A 20,504-nucleotide genomic window follows, 5' to 3' on the forward strand; every position below is an offset into this window, starting at 1 on the left:
GAATGGAGATAGGGGCCTCTCCCCTCTAATGAGCCCTTTAGAAGGGCCCCGACCGGTTTGGGGAGCTGGGCAAGGGGAGGGGGGTGCCCTGAGCTGAGTCAGAGACCCGCCCAGAGACAGGGGTAAGTATGTTCCCCCCACCACCACTTTGCTATGGGTGGAGGGCAGAGGTTAAAGGTCTCAGCCAGACCCTTTCCTCTCTGGGCAAAAACAGGAAAATAACTGGTATGTGAGAAAGGATCACTGGATATCAGGAGCTATGTGTATAAAGTATAAACATTTTACACGCATTAATTTATTTCATCCTTACAGCGGCCTACAGTAGAGAAAGGGATTACTATCTCCATTTTATAGTTAGGAAACTGAGGCTGAGGGGGACAAGTGTCCGCAAAGTCTACACATGTTAATGTTAACACCATATTTGTTCTCTCGAAAGTCCATGGTCTTTACCATTAGGCATCCTGTCACTCAAGCCAGGAGGTGCCTCAGAGCTCATTTCAAATGATAGTAACAGTAATAGTGAACACTGATAGTAAGTCTGCTGTGCAGGCAGTGTACCAAGCACTTCATACATATGGACTCATTGGATCATCACAACACCCTATTATTATTACTATTATTCCCATTTTACAAATGAGGAAACTGAGGCTTGGAGCAGTGAAGTACCTTATTCTGGGTCTCATGGGGCAAGTAGTTTAACTTAAGACTGTTCTAATCCAAGGAGCTGAGGAACCCTGCCCCAGATATCTGTTTGCTTCTATCTTATGAGTTAGCAAATCTCCTTCCAGGCTCCCAGGACCTTTACACGGCCTTGCTCCCTGGCCTATCCAGGGACCACAACTAACCACAGGCATCTCAGCCCAGAAACCCATTGGGTCCCCCAGAAAACAGAAGTCAGATTCAGAGGGAAAAAAATATATTTTTTTTTTATTTAAGAAGCTTGAGAGTCTGGTAAGGGAGGGGAAGATAAGAGAGGCTCTGGTGATGGTACTGTGCCCCTCACCCCACCTAGTGCATTATTAACTGGATATGAGCACCTGAGAGTCAGGAAGCGGGTGTCTGGATCCCACAGCGCATGTTAGCTGGAACCGCAAAGTCTGAAAGGAAGAAGCTAAGGGTGAAACCAAGGGGCCCAGGCAGACCCTCCCGCTCTCTCTATGCCCCCACTGGGGACCCAGAAATCCTAATAGTCCTTCTTTGGGAAACTAGAGTTCTGGCCCTGAGGCCCCTCCATCCCTCACACCCAGGAGTCCAGATCCCCAGCACCTTCTCCCTCAGACCCAGGAATCCAGACCTCAGCACCCTCCTCCCCCTCAACTGCTCACCTATCTGCTGAGGTTTGGGCAAGTTCAGTTTGCTCATGACCTTGACAAACTCGTCACAGCTGAGGGTGAGCCGAGGGTTTAGAGTCCGCTCCTCCTCCACAGTGGATACTGTGAGTCCTAGTGGCCAAGAGAGGGGGAGGAATGTTGAGCCGTCCAGTGCCTTGGGCCTTCCAGAACTACATTTCCCAGGAGGCCTCAGGGTGCCTTTCTGGCTCAGGACTAACAGATTGCTTTCCCTCCTCAACAGGCACTATGGGAAATGTAGTTTCCCACAGTTCCCTAAGTTCTATAAGGAAGTCCCAGGAAAGCCTATGCCTTCTAGATTCTAGGCATCGTAGTTTCTACATCCACACTCAGTACACCTAAGCACTTGATCTTTTTGGCCAGAGGAGTTCCTGGGAATTGTAGTCTGCAAGCCACAGCAGTTTGGTGCTCCCTCTCAAATAATAAGTTATGTAAATCCCACACCTCCTCCAGGAAGCCCTCACCATGGTAATCATGAGCAGGGTAGATCAGACAGTCTCCTGGAAGTGTGAAGATCTTTTCATGAACTGAGTGGTACAAGGTCTTAGCACAGCCTGGGGAGGGAAAACTCAGAGGTCAGTGGAGCAACAGGATGAGAGGAACTCCCAAATCCCTTCCCTTCAGGAAAAGGAGAGGATAAAAATCACTGTAGCTAAACCGTCTCCCTCATTTTCTGCCAGTAGTCCTTTGACTGGGTAGAGAAGGAGAGGGAAGGGCATTCTAGGCAGGTGGAACAGCATGTGCAAAGAATTGGGAAATGGTGAGAATCCAGCATGACTGTAAACAAGGTTAGGATATGACCCTGAAGCACCAAATTCCCTCACTCTGGGGATGCCAAGAAAGGATTCTGGGCAGGGAAAGTGGATGGAAAGATAAGAAACTGAAGACATTAGGCCAAAGAGGAGGATAGAGCCATGGTTCTGACAAGAAGCTCTGAGTCCTAAGTTGGGACAGGGACAAACCTCTCTGGAACGTTCTGCCACCTTTCCTTTCAGCCTAAATCTTTCGATCTCATGACTGTGTTGGGGATGGATAAATGGAAGATTAGGAGCCTCAGAGAGAAAAAGATAGAGACCAAGATGGAGAGATAAGGAAAGAGGAAGAAAGAGGCAGCCTGGGGATCTGGTTACCCACGGCCAGCTCAGCTCGCTGTGGCTCTGTCTCTTCTCTCTCGTCCAGCCTTGCTGGCCTCCTGCAAGGCAGCTAAATCCTCCCAATCTAGTGTCCACCTCACATTCACACACATACTCAAATCTCATACGCTGATATTGTGAAAGTAAACACCCTTCCCGCAGCAAAACCCCTTAATCTAATTGCCCCCAGCAGCTAAACCCCAAATGTAACACCACCTCCTAGCAATTAAACCACTGAATCTAGCAACCTTCTAGCAGCTAAATTGCCAAATCTAACTTCCCCCAGCAGCTAAACCCCTGAATCAAACTCCACACCCCTCCCTGCACCAGCTAAATCCCTTATGGGGGGTTAAAAATATGCCCATGAACACTTTGAAACTCTTCTCTTGAAAATGTGACACATAATTCCCCTTGCCTTGACTTAGTGGTCTGGACTAAGTGACTTGCATCTAATAAATAGGATATGGCAGAACTAACAGAGTTTAACTTCTGAGATAAGCTCATTAAAAAAAAAAAAATTAGGTCTTCTGTCTGCCTGTCTCTCTGAAGGTTCCCTCTGGGACAATCCAGCTGCCATGTCATGAAGACACTCGAGCAGCCCTGCATTGTGAGGAACTGAGGCCTCCTGCCAACAACCAGCGTCAGTGAGCCACCTTGGAAGTGGATCCTCCAGCCCCAGTCGAGCCTTCAGTCAGCCCTGGCCAGCAGCTTGGTTGCAACCTCACACAAGACCCTGAGCAAGAACCATCCAGTTAAGCTTCTCCCAGAGTCCTAACTCTCAAAACCTGTGTGAGATGATGTTAATCATTGTTTTAAGCCACTAAGTTCTGGGGTGATTTGCTTTACAGCAATAGATAACTAACACACACTCTTGACTCTAACTGTCCCCCAACCACTAACCTCTGAACCCAACTCTCCTCCACTCCGGCAGTAAACTCCTTGAATCTAATCCTGACCCCCTAAAAGTCTAACATTCATCCATTCATTCTTGCAACTGACACTTAAAACCCTGGCACCCACATAACCATACTAAGATCTCGGGCTGGGGAAAGGGGCCTGTGACCTTGCTGGAAGTCTGTCCGCCCACACCCTCGGATAAGCAGGGCATCTCCAGTGAAGGCCATGCTGTGGTCATCCAAGACGAAGGTGACACAGCCTGGGGTGTGGCCCGGGCTGGCCCGGGTCTCCAAGGCCTGGAAGAGAAGGAGAGTACAAAGAGTCACCAATAAGGCTGTGGCTTTACTCTCATGGTGAAACTGGCCTCAGAAGCCCCCCACCCCATCCCATCCCAGGGTCACATCTAGATAACCTCTTTTTGATAAAAAAAATATTGAAGTTAGATTCCGGACTTAAACCTCACTCCAGAGTAAACTCCCCCAAAATTAAAAACTTAAAACAAGAAAATAAAATCATAAAACAGTGACAACAACAAAAATACAAGTAAATATATGATCTCTGGTTAGAGAAGAACATCCATCCCAGAAGTCATAAATCATTAAGGGAAAGATCAATGGTTTGAATTTAAATACATTTGATGTTTCTGAATGGCAACATCATAAACAAAATTTAAAGGGAATCAACATGGTGGCCAAATATATTTGTAACACAAACACACCACATAGTAGTCAGTGCACTTTATGTACAAACAGATCTTGTAAATCAGTAAGAAAAAGATGAGCACACTAATATAAATATGGAATACTAAACAGTCATTTCAAATTGTCAGTGAAATAAAATTCGATGATGCTATACACAAACATTTAATGGCAGGAAAAGATATTTACTATCCCGTAAGTTCAAAAAACAGGTTACAAAGCAACTTATACAATGTCATCTGTTAAAAAAATTTTTACTCATTAACTCAAAATATTTTTTTTCTTTAGGTTTTTCCTGTATCATCTTTTTTTTTACAGTAAACATGTCATTTTATTTATTTATGTATTTTTAAAACACGTCATTTTATAATAAAAAATAAAACACAAAATTCACGATAAACGAAAGATCTAAACATAGAAAACCCAAAAAATTCTAGAAGGAAATATAGAAGAATATACATATTTATAAATACATATATATTTATATATATAAAATCTTGAGGTAGAAATGGTTTTTCTAAGCATGATAGGAAATTCAGAGGCCACAAGGAAAAACAGGAACAGATGTGACCACATAGTTTAACTTCATTACAGAAAAAGGCAAAAATCAGAGTGACAAGACGAAAAACATCAGACAACATTAGCACATGTATAAGAGAGTATTAAAAAGTGTGAATAGTCATAATATATAAACAGCCCCTAAGTATCAATAAGAACCCCCAAAGAAAAATGGGCAAAAGAAAAAACCAGGCAATTCATGGTAAAGGGAACAAATAGTCAAAAAACATCTGATAAGATGTTTGATCTTCCTTAAAAGAAAGGAAGGGAAGGAGATATCTAAAAGCCCTATTTTTCACCTAACAGATTGGCAGTTGTCAGAGTTGCTTAGGGTGCTTGAGGCAAACCCTTTCATCCCCTGGGATGTGAGTACAACTCAGTATAGCCATTTTAGAGGACAGCTTAGCAGCGTCTAGCAACATCGTAAATGCACATACTTCCTGACCCCTCAAAGTCATTTCTAAGACTCTGTGGTTGGGTTTCCCTGGTGGCGCAGAGGTTAAGAATCCGCCTGCCAATACAGGGGACACGGGTTCGAGCCCTGGTCTGGAAAAATTCCCACATGCCATGGAGCAGCTAAGCCTGTGTGCCGTAACTACTGAGCCTGTGCTCTGGAGGCCGCGAGCCACAACTACTGAGCCCGCGTGCCACAACTACTGAAGCCCACGTCTAGAGCCTGTGCTCCACAATAAGAGAAGCCACCGCAGTGAGAAGCCCGCGCTCCACAACGAAGAGCAGCCCCTGCTGGCCGCAACTAGAGGAAGCCCCGTGCAGCAGCAACAAAGACCCAATGCAGCCATAAATAAATAAATAATAAATAAATTTATATATATATAAAAAAAGACTCTGCGGTTAAGAACCCCTGACACATGAACACAAAAACACCATCCAGGGAATCCCGATTATCTAAATTCCCATGCTCAGTTCAGGGAAGCAACTGTCAGAACAATCTAACAATTACTTAAAAGATTAGTTCCCACTCACATATCACTCCTCCTCTCTTAATAGAGGCCCCTCCCGCCAATTAGCATCCTCGTCCAGGTCAGTCATCTGCTAATTGTTGAAGGACACCATGTGCAGACTCTGTTTCGACACCCAGTATCCATTCTAACCTTCCCCACTCACAGATCTCCAATTTGGTCTGGGGCATCAGTGTGCCCCGCCGAGCACTTTCCCAGCCTCCCTGACAGCTTGGGTGGCCTCTGGCACAGTCCTCTGGCCAATGAGATCTCGATAAGTCTCCTGAGGATTTCTGGGAAAGCTTTTCCCTTCCTGATAAAAGGGACTGGCACCTGCCCTTTCCACTTCATCTGGCTCTGAACACAAGGTGTGATGGCTGGAGCTGCAGCAGCCATCTTGCAACCATGAAGGAAAAAAAAGCCAAGAGAATCCCACAAATGATGGTGCTGCCAAATCGAAGAGAATAGCTACATTCTTCCAAATTTCCTGTTATAGGAGAAAAATAAACTATTTATTTAAGCCACTGTATGGGTTTTTCCATTGCTTTCTGCCAAACACCTTCCTAGCTCATCTACAATAGAAATAAATGGGCAATGCAAAACAAGTGCAAAGCAAAATCACAAATCTTGCAAAATCTTGTGGGAAAAATCACATCCCCTGGCCCCCAAAATTAACATTACCTTTTTGTAGTAGAGGGATGACCTTTCACTTTTTATTTTGTATGTTTCCATACTCTCTGAATTTTTTTTTTTTTAAACAAAAAGCATGGGAGTCTTTTGAACTAAAAAGGGGGATGGATATTCACGAGTAATGTTCAAAATATTTAACCATAGTTATGGCATGGGTATTGGCCAATCAGAAGGACGTCAGTTGTAAACAACCAGTAGTTAGAGTATATACAGTTGACCTTTGAGTAACACAGGTTTGAACTGTGCAAGTCGACATATAGACAGATTTTTTTCAGTAGTAAATACTACTGTACTACACGATCTGGTTTGGTGAATCTGTGGATGCATTGGAACCGCAGATAGAAGGACCAACTGGAAGATATACCGCAATTTTTTTTTTTTTTTTTTTTTTTTTTTTGTGGTACGCGGGCCTCTCACTGTTGTGGCCTCTCCCATTGCGGAGCACAGGCTCCGGACGCGCAGGCTCAGCGGCCATGGCTCATGGGCCCAGCCGCTCTGCGGCATATGGGATCTTCCCGGACCGGGGCACGAACCCCCGTCCCCTGCATCGGCAGGCGGACTCTCAACCACTGAGCCACCAGGGAAGCCCAATATACCCCAATTTTTGAATGTGGGGAGGGTCAGTGCCCCTAACTTCCTAGGTTGTTCAAGGGTCAATGGTATATGGTATATATAATTGTCTTATGTGTATAAATTGAACAAAATTTTAATATCAATTGAACACAATCCAGCTTGCCGCATAGATCAAGATCCCCTGGGCCCTTAGTGACTGCGTCTGTGTCTCAAGTGGCTTTGCTGATTATCAGCCTCCCTGTTTATCTTTCCCTTCTCTAGAATATCTAGAATTTACCCTCTATCAACCCCCATAATCCTGCCCATCTCAGGCCTCTCCTGCTTGGGCCAACTGACAGCCTCCTCCCTGGCCTGCCAGCCTCTATCACCCAGATCCAATTTTGTCCCTCTCTGCTCAAAACCCTTCCCCAGCTTCCACCGCCCCCAGGGCAGAGTTCCAACTCCTCAGCCCCTGCTCTGGTGCCTGCTCACTTTTCTAGCCCCATGTCCTATAACATCCTCCTTTCCCCAGCTACTCTGAACCCCAGAGTCATTTCCAGAAAATAGCACACTTCTCCACACCTCTTTGCCCCTGCAATTTCCTCTTCTCCCATCAGTCCGATCTACCTACTCTTTAGAAGCCTGGCATTGATTACCCTTTTTCCTGTACCAGGCTCTCTTCTAAGCGCTTTACATGACTGAACTCATTCAGGCCACACACATCCTTATGAGGTAAGTACCACTCCTGTCCCCATTCTACAGATGAGGAAACTGAGGCACAGGATGAGAATGAACGAACTATAACTATATGCGACAATACGGATGACTCTCACAGACGTAACCATGAGCAAAAAACAAAGTGGGCTAGACATAAAGAGTGGAGTGGGGAGGAGTGAGATAAAGTGGGAAATCTCAGTGTGCCTGGTACACAGGAAGGGTAAGTGGTATTTCACGCAGCTGAGGTTTCAGTGCTGAATCCAGATGTAAAATATTTCTCTCTTGGTGAGGGCACATGGATTAGTGGTTAGGAGCAGTCTCTGGAGCCGGGTGACATGGGTTCTAATTTTGGCTCTGCTATTGCTAGCTGTGTGACCTTGGGCAAGTTACTTCACCTCTCTGGGCTTCTCTGCTCATTTGTAAAATGGGCATAATAATTGTCCCCACTTCATAGGGCTATTATAAAGATTAAATTATTTCATGTATGTAAAGCATTTTAAAAATGCCCAGGGAATTCCCTGGAGGTCCAGTGGTTAGGACTCCAAGCTCTCACTGCCGTAGGCCCAGGTTCAATCCGTGGTCAGGGAACTAAGATCCCATGAGCTGCATGATGCGGCCAAAAAAAAAAAAAAAAAAGCCCAACACAATAATTCCTATATTATAAAAATAATAATGTTTTAAAATTCTAAAAACACTGATCTCGTGGAACCACCAGGTCTCCTGGGTTCAATTCCTCGCTCAGCCACTTTCTCAGTATAACTTTTGGGCAAGTCACTTTCCCTCTCTGCACCCCCTTCTCTGTAAAATGGGGAAAATGTTTCTGATCTCACTATGTGGTTAGGAAGGTTTAATGAGATCTATCTGTCAGAAAAGACACAGTGGAGGCTCAAGAACCAGGTTCAGCCATAGCAATGTTTTGTCTGGACTGCTCGGTAGTTATTAAAAGTCTGAATCTGTTGTTTACCCTTAACATTTGGAAGATTTTTTAAAAATGTATATTTGCAGCTTCTAATTAAAAAAAAAAAAAAGGCTTTAAAGTAGACAGACTACATTCCCAAGCATGAATAATCAACTTGAATTATGTAGTGGGTGTCCTCCATAAATGGGGCACACACCCCAACACTAGCCACGGGTCCCACCTCTCCCTGCTCCCAGGAAGTGATATTTGATTCTGAAAATTGTGTGAGATACATGCTGAGAAAATGCACTTTCTCACAATGCTAAGTGAGAAACAAAACACTCAGTATTTCTTAACTATTATTAAGTTATTTATTATTATTATCATCCAATACAGAAATATCTGCAATCTACTTCAGTTAACAGCAAAGAGAAGTTTTCAAAGAACAAGTTAAGTAACACCAGGAGGAAACAACCAGACACATCCAGAAAGTGGGATATTCTGCAAGACAACAGGCTGGGAGCTTCAAAAGTCAATGTCATGGGGCAGAAAGGGTCTGAAACTGTTCTAGATTAAAAGAGACTAAATAGACCTAACAGCCAAATGCCATGTGTGAACCTCCATCGGGTCCTGGTTCATATAAGCAGCTGTAAAAATGATTCCTAAGCACTTGGAGAAATTTGAACATGGGCTGGATTTCAGAACAATTTAAGAATTATTGTCTATGTCGTTAGATGTGACAAAGATTTTGTAAAAAGAATCGTTCTCCAAGTGGTGTAGTCGAGGGAACCCTGAGGGTCTGCAAGATCAAAACTATTTTCATAATAGTGTGAAGAGGTCTTTTGCCCTTTCTCACTCTCATTCTCCCCTGAGAGTTCAGTGCAGTTTTCCCAGAAGCTCCATGACTTGTGATGATGTCATCACTCTGACAGCTGATGGAATGTGTGCTTGTGTATTCTTGTGTTTTAAAACAAGTCTCACAGGAATAAAGACACAGACCTACTAGAGAATGGACTTGGGGATATGGGGAGGGGGAAGGGTAAGCTGTGACAAAGCTAGAGAGAGGCATGGATATATATACACTACCAAACGTAAGGTAGATAGCTAGTGGGAAGCAGCCGCATAGCACAGGGAGATCAGCTCAGTGCTTTGTGACTGCCTGGAGGGGTGGGATAGGGAGGGGGGAGGGAGGGAGACGCAAGAGGGAAGAGATATGGGAACATATGTGTATGTATAACTGATTCACTTTGTTATAAAGCAGAAACTAACACACCATTGTAAAGCAATTATACTGCAATAAAGATGTAAAAAAATAAATTAATAAAAAATAAAAAAAGTCTCAGTTTCAACTTCTGATACAGTAAATATGTTTTGCATATCTAAATACTTATTTTTTATTTCTTTTTTTTTTAGCCTCACCGCACAGCTTGTGGGATCTCAGTTCCCTGACCAGGGATTGAACCCAGGCCCTCCACAGTGAAAGCACAGAGTCCTAACCACTGGATCACCAGGGAATTTCCCATTTCTTTTTAAAATTGAGATATAATTGACATGTAACTAACACAGTAAATATTCCTTGATAGAACCCAGGTAAACAAAAGCTTTTTAGGGCCCTCCATAATGTTTAAGAGGGTTAAGGAATCCTGGGGACCTGGGATTAGTATCTTGAGCAGCACCCCCTCTATATCGCTGTATTTAACAGGCAACACTAACTTTCGGAATCCACCAACCCTCTTGGGAGTTAGAATGTTCGAATCTCAATCATTGCTTATTAAAACAGTAAATCCATTCTACAGTGAAACCGTACAAATTTGGCTCACTGTGAATATAAAATGTAAAACCAGTTCAAAAAGGTGTTTGGGGCTTCCTTGGTGGTACAGTGGTTAAGAATCCGCCTGCCAATGCAGCAGACACGGGTTTGAGCCCTGGTCCGGGAAGATCCACATGCCGCGGAGCAACTAAGCCCATGCGCCACAACTACTGAGCCTGTGCTCTAGAGCCCGTGAGCCACAACTACTGAGCCCACATGCCACAACTACTGAAGCCCGCGTGCCTAGAACCTGTGCTCCGCAACAAGAGAAGTCACTGCAATGAGAAGCCCGTGCACCGCAATGCAGAGTAGCCCCCGCTCACCGCAACTAGAGAAAGCCCGCGCCCAGCAACGAAGACCCAACACAGCCAAAAATAAATAAATTTGTATATTAAAAAAAAAAAAAAAAGCTGTGTGGCAGTTTCTGCTAAAGTTAAATATGTGTCAGTTCTAAGACTCAGCAAGCCCACTCCCTGGAATTGAGGGTAATGTCCACCAAGAGATTTGTACAAGAATCTTCAGAGTAGCATTATTCATAATAGCCCCAAACTAGAATCAACCATCAAAAGGAGAATGGATATAAATTGTCATCAATTCACACAGTGAAATGCTCTACGTCAGGGGTTGGCAAACTGTGGTCGGTGCACCAAATTTGGCCTGCCATCTGCTTTTATAAGAATGACATTTCATGCCACATGAAAATTATTAAAATTCAATTTTCAGTGGCCATAAATAAAGTTTTACTGGAGCCCAGCCATGCTTATTCATGCATTCATTGTCTGTAGATGATTTCACACCAATAGGAAAATTAAGTAGTTACAACAGGGACCATATGGCCTGCAAAACTGAAAATAGTTACCATCTGGTCCTTTACAGAAAAAGGTGGCCAACCACTGCTATACAGCAAAAAAGGAAAGAACTACAATTATACACAATAGTAGGTAGAGTGAAAGAAGCGGACATAAGAGTACACACTGGTTTCTGTTTATAAGGTCCAGAACAGGCAGAACTAATCTACGATTAAGTAAGTCAGAAGAATGGTCCCTTGGTGGGGCTGTCAATGGCCAGGAAGAGGGACAAGGAAGACTTCTGGGGCGATGGGCACGTTCTGGATCTCGATCTGGGCAGTGGATACTCAAGTATAGACATATGTTAAAATTTACAAAGCTGTACATGTGTAATATGTGCCCCTTTTACTGTATAATATGCATGTTACAATTCAATTTTTTAAGTGGGAGGAGGAAAATGAGAGGGAAAAAAAGTGCCCATCTCCAAAGGTTTACAAAGAACTCGGAGGAAAACCAAACAAAATGCTGAACAATCATAAAGACAGATAATACAAGTGGTAACAAGGATGTAGAGGGACTGGAACCCTCACACAACTGGTTATGGGAACATAAAATAGTATAGCCACTTTGGATAACAGGTTTTGTTTTTGTTTTTGTTTTTGTTTTTTTTTTGCGGTACGTGGGCCTCTCACTGTTGTGGTCTCTCCCGTTGCAGAGCACAGGCTCCGGACGCGCAGGCTCAGCGGCCATGGCTCACGGGCCTGGCTGCTCCACGGCATGTGGGATCTTCCCGGACCGGGGCATGAACCCTCGTCCCCTGCATCGGCAGGCGGACTCTCAACCACTGCGCCACCAGGGAAACCCCCGAATAACAGTTTTTGATAGCAGTTTGGCAGTTCCTCAAATTGTTAAACAGAGTTCATATGATCCAGTAATTCCATCCTAAGTATATACCCAAGAGAGATGAAAACATACGTCCACACAAAAACTTGCACATGAATATTCATAGTGGCATAATTCATAAGAGCCAAAAGTGGAAGCAATTCAAATGTCCATCCACCGATGAATGAATAAATAAAATGTGATATATCCATACAACGGAATATTATCAGCAATAAAAAGAAATGAAACACTGATACATGTTACAACATGGATGAACTTTGAAAACATTATGGTCAGTGGCAAAAGCCAGTCACAAAGGGCTTCCCTGGTGGCGCAGCGGTTGAGAGTCTGCCTGCCGATGCTGGGGACATGTGTTCGTGCCCCGGTCCGGGAGGATCCCACGTGCTGCGGAGCGGCTGGGCCCGTGAGCCACGGCCGCTGAGCCTGCGCATCCGGAGCCTGTGCTCCGCAACGGGAGAGGCCACAACAGTGAGAGGTCCGCGTACCGCAAAAAAAAAAAAAAAAAAGCCAGTCACAAAGACCACATATGATACCATATTTCTATGCAATGTACAGAATAGACAAATCTATAGAGACAGAAAGTAGTTTAGTGGTTAGTAGCCCACGTGCCCACGTGCTGCAACTACTGAAACCCACGCACCTAGAGCCTGTGCTCCGCGACAAGAGAAGCCCCCGCTCGACGCCACAAGAGAAAGCCCACGCGCAGCAACGAAGACCCAACGACCCAATGCAGCCAAAAATAAATAAATTTTAAAATAAATAAATAAGCCAAGCACTAAAGCTAAATCTTCCACAGCTAAGCCCTTCCATGTTGATTCATTGAAAACATCACTCATCCAGTTTAACGAACGGCTCTTCTTGACACAAAACTCCAACCATTTCTAACACCTCTAAGGCTTCTCAACCCAAGAAATGCTTGTTAGCACCTGCTTATTATGTACAGTGTACCTAAATGTACAATGCATTTTCTTTTTTACCTGCTTCCAGAAAAAGGCTTGAAATAAAGAGGCTGTAACTAGTGGAGCTAAACCCTCTGATCCCACCCACAGCCTTTATTTCCCCAAACCATCTGACTCAGTTTAACTGGCCTCGTTTAGTAAAACCCTCTAACTTGGAGGTCAAGTCCAAGTGACATTCTGTCCCCAAAGCCAGCCAAACTCTCTAAGTCTTTAGCAACTTTGATCAGGAAAAAGTCCTGCCAGCTGTTTCCCCTCCCTCTGAGGGCAACCCTAGCACCTCCTCACCCATCGTATTTCCCTGGGTTGAACTTCTGGCCAGAAACCTGCTGATTCTGCTTGGGGCAAAGAAAGGAGAGGAGGTAGGAACCTTCAGACCTTTCCTGTGTGAGGCAATAGCAGGGCTGGGGTTAGGGTGAGGCAAGCAGGCTCCTATAGGGAGCAACATTTAAGGAGGCGCCCACTAGAAGGTGCCAGCCCTGCCTTTGCACCACCCGGAGAATGAGCGCCCCCTTAAATGTTGCGCCCTGGATTCCTCTCTTGCCTCACCCTAGTCCCGGCTCTGGGCTCTGGGCAACTGCATGCGCCTTCCTCCAACAGTGGCTCTGGGAAGATAGGGCTGGGTCTCTCCCTCAGCCATGACCTTGCAATTCCAGCTCCCAGTCAAATTTTATGAGACTCCAGGCCAAAGGAGTTGCCCCAAGGTTATAGGAAACGCCATAGATGTTGTTGACTTAAGGGGATGGGCCAGAGACACCTGCCCAGAGCCTCTTGGATCAGTTTTTCACCTGGGTTTATGGAGCCCTTCTCCCTGAGACAGAAACTCAGGAGTCAGGAGTCCAGGCCCCCAAGCCCCTCTTCCCTTTAGTCCAAAAACTCCAGGCCACCACCCTCTCGGGGACCCAGCATCCAACTCACGAAGCGCCCGAAGCGGATGGGGTCTCCATCTTGAATGTGCATGTCAGCCTGGGCCCCACTAAGGCGGGAGATGACAGACTGGCAGCCGGGGAGTAGGGACCGGAGCAGCCCGGAGCCGGTAATGTGGTCCGCATGGCAGTGGGTATTCACTGGGAGAGAGAGGAGAGCCAGGTCCAGGAGGGCACAGAGAGGACGCAGGATTCCCAGCCCCCAGCCCCCTCCTCCCTCAGACCCAGGAGTCCCAGTCCTAGCTTCCCACTCCACGCTACAGTCCCGCGCCCTCAGGCCCAGGAGCCCGGCCCCCAAACGGACCAGCATACAGCAGCTGTAGCCCCAGTTCCTTGACCAACTGGGCATCCCGATGCGCTGTCTCCAGAACCGGGTCGATCAGAATGGCCTCTCTGGACTCTCTGTCACCCAGGAGGTAAGTGTAGGTGCAGCTCTTGGGCTCAAACATCTGGAAAGGGGGTGGGGACAAGTGAGAGCACAGATTCAGACCCCCCCTTACTGTGGACCCAGGAGTCCAGGCCTCAACTCCATTCTCTTCCTAAGATCCAGAAGCAGAAGCCCCTGTCCCCCCACTTTTTTGTTTTTTTACTTAATGGGTTTATATTTAATATAGTACTTCTCACCATGGAGATGTTACCCGTTAATATAAAAATTTTTTTGTTTTTGTTAAACATTAAATCTCTTCTCCATTTCAATGTCAATATAAAGTATTTTTTTACATTAAATCTTTTCTCCATTTCAACGTTAGGTACAACGAATACATTTTCTAAACTTTTTCCCCCACCAAGAGATAAGTTTTAATTTTTGACCAACTGTATTTAATATCTACGTACAATATTAACTTGGGAGATAACGAAACAAAAAACCATTAAAAATATGGAGAAAAGACTCCTCAGTGTTGCAGAAGGCAGTGATTATAACTAAACAGTGGCAGTTTCCTAGGATTCTGGGCAAGAGTTTTCTTCTTCCTATTGAGAATTCTTAAACTATGAAATATTACTTTTGCAAAGTTCAGCCTTCTCACTTCTTTGACCTTCTTTCTAACTAGCAAATGCAAATTACAGATGGCATTTTTCAGTGCATTATTTGTTGTGAAGAAAACGTTTTGTTTTCCATTTAATATAGTATACCAATTTGTTCCTATTTATAGGGAAGCCAAGACTATGAAACTACCCTATTTACTGTTTCTTGGGAACTTTCAGACACCAAAACTCAGTTCTGAACCTCAACAGCACAAAGGTTTTCAGGGCAAGGTTTGATTCAGGACGTCCTTCAAAGTCACATCTGTCCATTTCTCCTTCGTGCATATACCCCCAAACAAGCATAAATGCCTGTAATACTGAGAACGAGAGCGATTGCATCTCTGGCTTCTACTGCTTCAACAACAGGCAGCACCAAAAGCAATGAAAAGAGGACTGGGAACAATTGTGTTGAAACTAAGATCATGATGTTGAGATCTTGAGGTGACTGGTTCTTAAAGGCCGAAGGTTTCAAAGAAAGCGGTATTTGTTTAATTCTATCAGTTCAGGATGCTGAGGCTTAAGAGGTTCCACGTGACAGCGCCTTCAAGTTAGCAGCCATTACAGGAATCCCCCTGCCCGGAGTCAGGAGTCTGGGACCCCAGCACCTTACTCCGTCGGAACCAATGAGTCCCAACTTTCATCCATCCCCAAACCTGGGTCCCCGTCATCCTCTTCTGTAATGGAAGCAAGAGTTCAGACCGAAGCCCAGATCGGGGTCCCAGATCTGGGACCCAGATCACTCCCCTTTAAAGGACGCAAGAGTCTAGCCCTACACCCCTTTCCGCAAAGATCCAGGCGTCAGGGCCCGGGTATCTCTCCGGATTTAAAGGACCCAGGAGTTCCACCCCTACCGCCACCCAGGATCCAGTAATCTCGCTCCCCGGTCCAGCCACTGCGAACCTGACGTAGGAGGATGGGGGCTCCAGACTCGCTGTATTGACTGAGTTGCCGCCCAGCGACCCTCAGTGCAGACCCCGCCATAGCGCCCGAGGCTGGAGACGGAGCGGTGCCAGCGGAAACCGAGCGCACCCAAAGCTGAACCCCGGAGGGGCGGGGCGGGGCGGGGGCATGGGCGGGGCCCGCCTTAAAGGGGCCACAAGTGCCTGGGGCCGAGGGAGGGGCGGAGCGGAGCGGAACCAGGCTGAGGACCGATGGGGAGACTTTAGAGACGGAGAAGACAGGAAGACCCAGAGGAACAAAGAACAATCACCTCACACCAGTCAGAATGGTCATCATCCAGAGGTCTACAAACAATGCTGGAGAGAGTGTGGAGAAAAGGGAACCCTCCTAAAGGCTGGTGGGAATGTAAACTGGTACAGTCACTATGGAGAACAGCATGGAGGTTCCTTTAAAAACTAAAAGTAGAGCTACCATATGATCCAGCAATCCCACTCCTGGGCATATATCTGGACAAAACTATAATTTGAAAAGATACATGCACCCCAATGTTCATAGCAGCACTATTTACAGTAGACAGGACATGGAAGCAACCTAAATGTTCATCGATGGAGGAACGGATAAATAAGATGTGATATATATACACAATGGAATATTACTCAGCCATAAAAAAGAATGAAATAATGCCATTTGCAGCAACATGGATGGACCTAGAGATTATCATACTAAGCGAAGGAAGTCAGACAGAGAAAGACAAATATCATATGACATCACTTATATGTGGACTCTTAAAAAATGATACAGATGAACTTATTTACAAAACAGAAGCAGACTTCAAAAACAAATTCATGGTTACCAAAGGGGAAAGGTGGGGGTGGGGTGGGATAAATTAGGAGTTTGGGATTAACATACGCACACTACTATATATCAAATAGATAAACAACAAGGTCCTACTACATAGCACAGGGAACTCTACTCAATATTTTGTAAAAACCTATATGGGAGAAGAATCTGAAAAAGAATGGATGTGTGCATATGTATAACTGAATCCCTTTGCTGTGCACCTGAAACTAATACCACATTGTAAATCAACTATACTCCAATATAAAATAAAAATTAATTTTTTAAAAAACCAGAGAAACAAAGAACAGGGAGACATTCAAAGGGCAAAGGAGACACACTGGGAGAAGCACAGACTTCTCTCCCTGGAGAAGGAGAAACCCAACAAGAGACCCCAATACACTCATAGCCCCAGGGCCATTTTATAGGAAAAGCAGGTGGTTGGACCTTCATTGTTACAAAGAAAAAAACGTTTGGTTCAATGTCATTAGTGTCTTGAGGGGCTGTTGGTTGAGTGCCTGGTCCCAGAACAAGAGATTATCCCATTAAACTTTATTTAAAAATCACTTAAGTATTTTACCAGGAATGTTTATGTCTTCCCAGGAAGAAATCATTAAAAAAAAAAATTTTCCACGATGTCTCATAAAATCAGGTTGGGGATCATTTGGCTTCTCTTGGAATGTGAACCTCTAAAAATGGCTTTTGTTCATTTACACCAAGGACCTAGAGTTGAGACAATGTCTAGTCATGGGCTGTCTGAAAGCTTGCTCTTTGGAATCATATCAGTAGTGAGAATAGGGCATCCCACTCTTGTCTGGAGGATCTAAGTCACTTTGTTACAGATACAGAAGGCCAACTGTACCACACCATTCGATATAAGGGACTTGCACATTTGCCAATTTTGGTATCCATGGGGGTCCCGGAACTAACCCCCTGTGGATACCAAGGGAAGACTGTGACTCTCCCTGTGTTTGGGGAGACAGCCCGTACTCCCTCTGCAGTCCTCTACCCTTAGCTACAGCAAATCAATAAAACCCAACTTTGCCAGACTTCTAGTATATTCCTGGTGGGCTTTATCAGGGGAGAGACTCAGGGAGCCACTCAGAGACAAGGAAGATGCTGAGACTCAGTGATAACAAAGAGAGAGAGAGAGAGATCTGGAGAGACTTTCAGAGATACATTGGGAGATACAGAATTGAAATGGGGTGTCTGTCAAAGAAATATGGTCACTTAGATACACTCGAAGATTCTAGGAGATCGTGGAGGTGGGAAGAGATGTGGGGAGCAGGGAGCATTAGAGAGGGGAGAAATGTACAGGGAGAAGGACAGAATCTCTCAGAACAGGGAAACACCAAGAGAGGGGAGAAACAAGCAGAAAGAAAAGCTCAGACTCAAGGAGAGAACTTGGTTCAGTTATTCCTCCCATTGAGGTCTCCTGAACGTCTGGCTCAAGCTGAGCGAAACTGGAGACTCAGAGGTGAGTCCTCGGTCTGGTTGGTCTGGTTGGTGGGGGAAAGAGGTGCAGACATCAGGGCTAAAACAAGGAGAGGTACAGGAGCTCAGGGGAGAGAGAAGCCAGGAAAACAGGGACTCTGAGGCACACTTTACTCTGAGGGTCCCCCAGATAAGACCTCTCCACCCTGGGGCCCATTCCTAATTGTTTCTGCAGGATTGGTAGACGCTTACTTGTCCCTTGAAGGCGTGCACACCCTCTGGGGATTTTGTAGAGTCAGCTGCGAGTTATCCTAAGAGTTAGAAACTGGTATCACCCTTCCCAAATGTGTGACCTCAGGCTCAAAACTAAACTCTTCTGGGCTTCTCTTTTTTCATCTGTAGATTGTGGTTGAAAATAGTTCCTCCCTCACTGTGAAGATCTAAGAAAAGATACATGTGGGGACTTCCCTGGCAGTCCAGTGGTTAAGACTATGAGCTTCCACTGAAGGGGACACGGGTTCAATCCCTGGTCGGGGAATTAGGATCCCACATGCTGCACAGCCAAAAAAGAAAAAAAAAAAAAAGATACACACACCCCAATGTTCATAGCAGCATTATTTACAATTGCCAAAATACGGAAGCAACCTAAGTGTCCATCACATGAATGGGTAAAGAAGAGGTGGTATATATATACAATGGAATACTACTCAGCCATAAAAAAAGAATGAAATTTTTCCATTTGCAGCAACATGGATGGACTTGGAGGGCATTATGCTAAGTGAAATAAGTCAGACAAAGAAAGACAAATACTGTATGATATCACTTATACATAGAATCTGAAAAATACAACAAACGAGTGAATATAACAAAAAAAGAAGCAGACTCACAGATATAGAGAACAAACTAGTGGGTCCAGTGTGGGGAGGGAGGGCAAGATAGGGGTAAGAGGTTAAGAGGTACAAACTACTAGGTATAAAATAAGCTACAAGGATATATCTTACAACAGGGGAACATAGCCAACATTTTATAATAACTATAAAGGAGTATAACCTCTATAAATTCTGAGTCACTAGATTTTACACGTGTGATTTATATAGTATTGTCAGCAACTATACTTCAATTTAAAAAAGAAAAGATCCAATGAGTTCACACATACAAAGAGTTTGGGAGAGGACCTGGCACAGAACAATTGCTCAGGTGTTGTGCTCTCAGGGAGGTGGCTATCACTATTTCATCGTCATCTGTGACTCCTTCCTCCTCTTGCTACTTCCTCCCAATTCATTACTAAGCCCTGATGAATTAACCTCTCCAACCAGACCACTTTTCCCTCATCACGCCCTCTGCCCCAGTCAAAGAGGCAGCAAAGCATAGATGCAAATTACATGGATTCCAGGGTCAGGCTGCAAGTGTTCAAATCCTGGCCCTGCTATTTCCTGGCTGAGTGACCTTGGATAAGTTTTAGTGCCTCATTTTTATCTCTGTACAATGGAGATGATAGTAGCGCCTCCTCTTGAAAAACTGCTGTCAGCATTAAATGAATAAACATATATAAAACACTCAAGACAGCTTCTGACATATATCAGATGCTGTAATTAATAACATAATTATCATATCATATAATTATCGATATCATATAATAATATAATTATCATATAATTATAATAGTACTTTTTAATAATTACTAATATAATTAATATATAACAGCCGCCTCACTGGCTTCTGTCTTCCACTCTACCTCCCTGTAATCCATTTTCCACGCAGCAACCAGTGAACCTTTTAAAATGTCAATGAAGACACTGAAAAGTCAAAGCAAACAAATTCAACTTGTGGGTCTTGTTTAACAAATCAAGTGTAATAAAAAGATTTTTATGGGATATGAGGTCTGGTATATAGCTTCAAAATCATCTGGGAGGAGTGAGTGGGGAAATGAGCCCAAATAATCCTTCCGTATAACTCCCACGGCTCCCAGGGTTCGCCAGACCTTGTGGATTATCAGACTGAAGACCCACCCATGCGGGGGTGGTTTATGGGCACTTCATGGTCATTCCTGTACGGGGCGGGAAGGTGCACCATCACTTCCCGGGGGAAGGGTGCCAAGCAAGCCACCCCGGGCCTGGCACCAGGAGCTCCAGCGGGGAACAAGGGGGCCCGGGCACCTGGAGACCGCCGCCCTCCCGGCCCCAGGGTGGGAGGGGCGGAGAATCCAGAATCACCCAGCAGCGAAGAGTGCCGGGCGCTGTGCAAATAACGTGACTTTTACTGGGCATCAGCTCGCTCTGAACCCGTCCCGCTCCCTCCCTCTCTCGAGGAAATAGCTAGCCTTTACTTGCCAGTGCCTTGAGGGGTAGAATAGGCAGCGGGCTCTTGAAACTGATTCGGGAGACGGAACTCAAGCTCCGAGCGGAATTCTCGAAAAGAACGGGGACATACAAAAGGGAAGTTGTCTCAAGAAATCTCTTGAGTTAGGTTTCCCCGT

General features: G+C 45.0%; 2 protein-coding genes across 5 annotated transcripts; both read right to left on the bottom strand.

Moving 5' to 3' along the window:
* Window positions 1-899: 899 nt before the first annotated feature.
* On the bottom strand, window positions 900-20,488 carry ETHE1 (ETHE1 persulfide dioxygenase). Of its 4 annotated transcripts, none has more exons than XM_033845682.2 (7): window positions 20,359-20,488; window positions 14,139-14,283; window positions 13,827-13,975; window positions 3,546-3,675; window positions 1,814-1,903; window positions 1,326-1,442; window positions 900-1,097 (listed from the first exon to the last, which is right to left on the bottom strand). In XM_033845682.2, the coding sequence occupies exons 2-7, from the start codon at window positions 14,281-14,283 to the stop codon at window positions 1,045-1,047; spliced, it is 684 nt and encodes a 227-aa protein (XP_033701573.1). In that variant the 5' UTR covers window positions 20,359-20,488; the 3' UTR covers window positions 900-1,044. The 4 variants fall into 4 exon arrangements, with proteins under 4 accessions (XP_033701573.1, XP_019788537.1, XP_073652022.1 ...); XM_019932978.3 differs by lacking the exon at window positions 20,359-20,488 and adding an exon at window positions 15,758-15,913; XM_073795921.1 differs by lacking the exons at window positions 14,139-14,283; window positions 20,359-20,488 and adding an exon at window positions 15,758-15,887.
* Window positions 14,290-15,750, bottom strand: LOC117309184 (small integral membrane protein 30-like). The gene has a single exon (XM_033845684.2). The coding sequence runs from the start codon at window positions 15,279-15,281 to the stop codon at window positions 15,114-15,116; it is 168 nt and encodes a 55-aa protein (XP_033701575.1). The 5' UTR covers window positions 15,282-15,750; the 3' UTR covers window positions 14,290-15,113.
* Window positions 20,489-20,504: the final 16 nt, after the last annotated feature.

This window comes from Tursiops truncatus, chromosome 19 (genome assembly GCF_011762595.2).
Source record: "Tursiops truncatus isolate mTurTru1 chromosome 19, mTurTru1.mat.Y, whole genome shotgun sequence".
Classification (NCBI taxonomy): domain Eukaryota; kingdom Metazoa; phylum Chordata; class Mammalia; order Artiodactyla; family Delphinidae; genus Tursiops; species Tursiops truncatus.